Source organism: Echinops telfairi, unplaced genomic scaffold (genome assembly GCF_000313985.2).
Source record: "Echinops telfairi isolate 266 unplaced genomic scaffold, ASM31398v2 ScPeMD7_41;HRSCAF=154, whole genome shotgun sequence".
Lineage (NCBI taxonomy): Eukaryota > Metazoa > Chordata > Mammalia > Afrosoricida > Tenrecidae > Echinops > Echinops telfairi.
This window is the reverse complement of record NW_022103939.1, coordinates 1,931,186-1,933,652: the sequence shown is the minus strand read 5'-3', so window position 1 is coordinate 1,933,652 and position 2,467 is coordinate 1,931,186. Positions and strand designations below refer to the sequence as shown.

At 37.6% G+C, this 2,467-nt stretch overlaps 1 protein-coding gene across 1 annotated transcript; it reads left to right on the top strand.

Annotated features, from left to right (window-relative positions):
- The first annotated feature begins 669 nt into the window (after positions 1-669).
- On the top strand, positions 670-1,617 carry LOC101642646 (olfactory receptor 51Q1-like). The gene has a single exon (XM_004717036.1). The coding sequence runs from the start codon at positions 670-672 to the stop codon at positions 1,615-1,617; it is 948 nt and encodes a 315-aa protein (XP_004717093.1).
- Positions 1,618-2,467: the final 850 nt, after the last annotated feature.

The following is a 2,467-nucleotide window of genomic DNA, read 5'->3' as shown; positions in this document are numbered from 1 at the left end:
GTTGACTTGAGTTATATATATTTATATACACAATTTATGGTATCAAATTGTATTAGATAGTCAATGAAAAGTAGTATGTTAGAATAAAATTAAGGACTAACGCTGAAGAATAATGGCCTTAATATAAAACAAATATAGGGAATAATAGTGAACGAGGCAGCTATAAATTTAAAAATAATGAGATGAGAAAATTGTTATCAACATCAAAAGAAATTTCAGAAAAAAATATTATAATATAAGGCCCTCAAAAATGGTAAGTTTTATATATTGTTCATTGCTTTACAATAAAGAGACAATGGGCAGTCTCTGTGACAGCACTGCTGTCATTGTGATTTAGATAAGGCAGAATTCAGGTTGCTAAAAGTTAAATGGAAGTAAAAAAACGAAATTAGGGAAAAAAAGTTAAGAAGGGTTTCCAACAAATTAATTTATATTGAGTCCTTCAAAGGCGAACAGTGTGAGTCACCACTGTTGTGACTGAGAAAGTGGGTAAGCAAGGTTTACCATGGTGTTCTAGAGCTTTTCCTTAGGTATATCTAACAGCTCTGAATCTTTTTATGGCTAGGGTTAGTGGGTGAAAAAAAGAATTACAAATATTAGTAAAATATTTCTAATGTGTTTGGTTCTCTCTGAGCAAAGACCTGAAATCTGGAACCTCATTTATTAGTCATGTCCCAAACAACTAATACCAGCCATGATCCCTTCTTCTTCATCCTCACGGGCATCCCTGGATTTGAGGCCTATCACATCTGGATCTCCATCCCCTTCTGCTGTTTCTACACCATCTCCATCATGGGCAACACTACCATCCTCACTGTCATCCACAAAGAGTCGTCTCTCCACCAGCCCATGTACTTATTTCTCTCCATGCTGGCCCTGACTGACCTGGGTCTCACCCTCACCACCCTGCCCACAGTCATGCAGCTCCTCTGGTTCAACAATAATAAGATCAGATTTGAAGCCTGTTTTGCTCAGTTATTTTTCCTGCATGTGTTTTCATTCATGGAATCCTCTGTCTTGCTGGCAATGTCCTTTGACCGTTATGTGGCCATCTGTCGCCCCCTCCATTACGCCTCCATCCTCACCAATGAAGTCATTGGCAAGATTGGCATAGCCATCATTTGTCGCTGTGTTCTCGCTGTTCTTCCCCCCCTTTTCCTGCTCAAGCGCCTGCCCTTCTGCCGCTCACACCTTCTCTCTCACTCCTACTGCCTCCACCAGGATATGATCCGTCTGGTCTGTGCTGACATCCGAGTCAACAGCTGGTATGGATTTGCTCTTATCATTCTCATTGTTGTGTTGGACCCATTGCTTGTTGTGCTTTCCTATTGCCTCATCCTGAGAAGTATCTTAGGGACTGCCATCTGGGCTGAGCGCCTACGGGCCCTCAATAACTGTCTGTCTCACTTTCTGGCTGTTCTAGTGCTCTATGTCCCCATGGTGAGTTTGTCCATGACTCATCGCTTTGCAAAACATACTTCACCACTGGTCCATGTGACTATGGCCAATATCTACTTGCTGGCTCCTCCTGTGATGAACCCCATCATTTATAGTATAAAGACTAAGCAGATCCGCCAGGGAATCTTTCACCAGCTCTTCCAGAGAAAATTGCACTAAGATTGAAATTAAGATGAAGAGATATGCTTTCTTATAGGTAGTGTACAGTCAAGAGCAAAGACTACTATCATTAAAACTGCAAGCAGTATAGACTGGGGAGAAATAGGGACTGGATAAGAAACTTTCAACATAAATAAAGAGACAAGGTTGTTCCTTTAAATGAAATAAAAAGATGTAAGATAATCTAAGCTAACTTTTATTTTAACTAGTCATAGTGTTTTGATAAAAAGAAATTCAAAGTATAATTCACACTAAAATCCTAGTTCCACTTTCATCACAGTGCTCTTTTTATTTAGAATTAAATACAAGAATTATGTCTGAAACACAAAATGCCAGAGAATGTGTAAAAATATCCATTGAAGTTGAAATATGCTAGTGCCTTCATAGTAATCGCTAAGGCACATCTCAGCTTTTATTTTTCCTTTAAAAAATTTTGTTTTATGTACATATAACTCACATATCATACAATTCAGTCATTGAAACAAAGAGTTGCATAATCCCCTCCATAATCAATTTTAGAATATTCTTGTCTTTCTTGTACTCATTGTTATTAGTTCCCATTTCTCTCAACCACCCTGCCATAACCCTAAGAAACCATTAATCCAGTTACTGTATATAGATTAAATATCATGGACTTAATATGAAGAAAGCATACAGAAATAAAAATAAAACAGAGAAAACCCAATTGAAAAGATAACAGAAAATAATAAAAACCAGAACAGATTTATAATGGGTAAAAAGAGAAAAATAATGATAAGGTGTTCAATTTTAACCTAACTACATCCGTATTATGTCACTTTCCAGTGCACTCTCTCTGCTAGCAAGGCATTTTAAATCTGTGGTGAGTAGT

Bases quoted from the DNA above. Each gene is read 5' to 3' on its own strand.
- LOC101642646 (XM_004717036.1), top strand. From the start codon at position 670: ATGTCCCAAACAACTAATACCAGCCATGATCCCTTCTTCTTCATCCTC.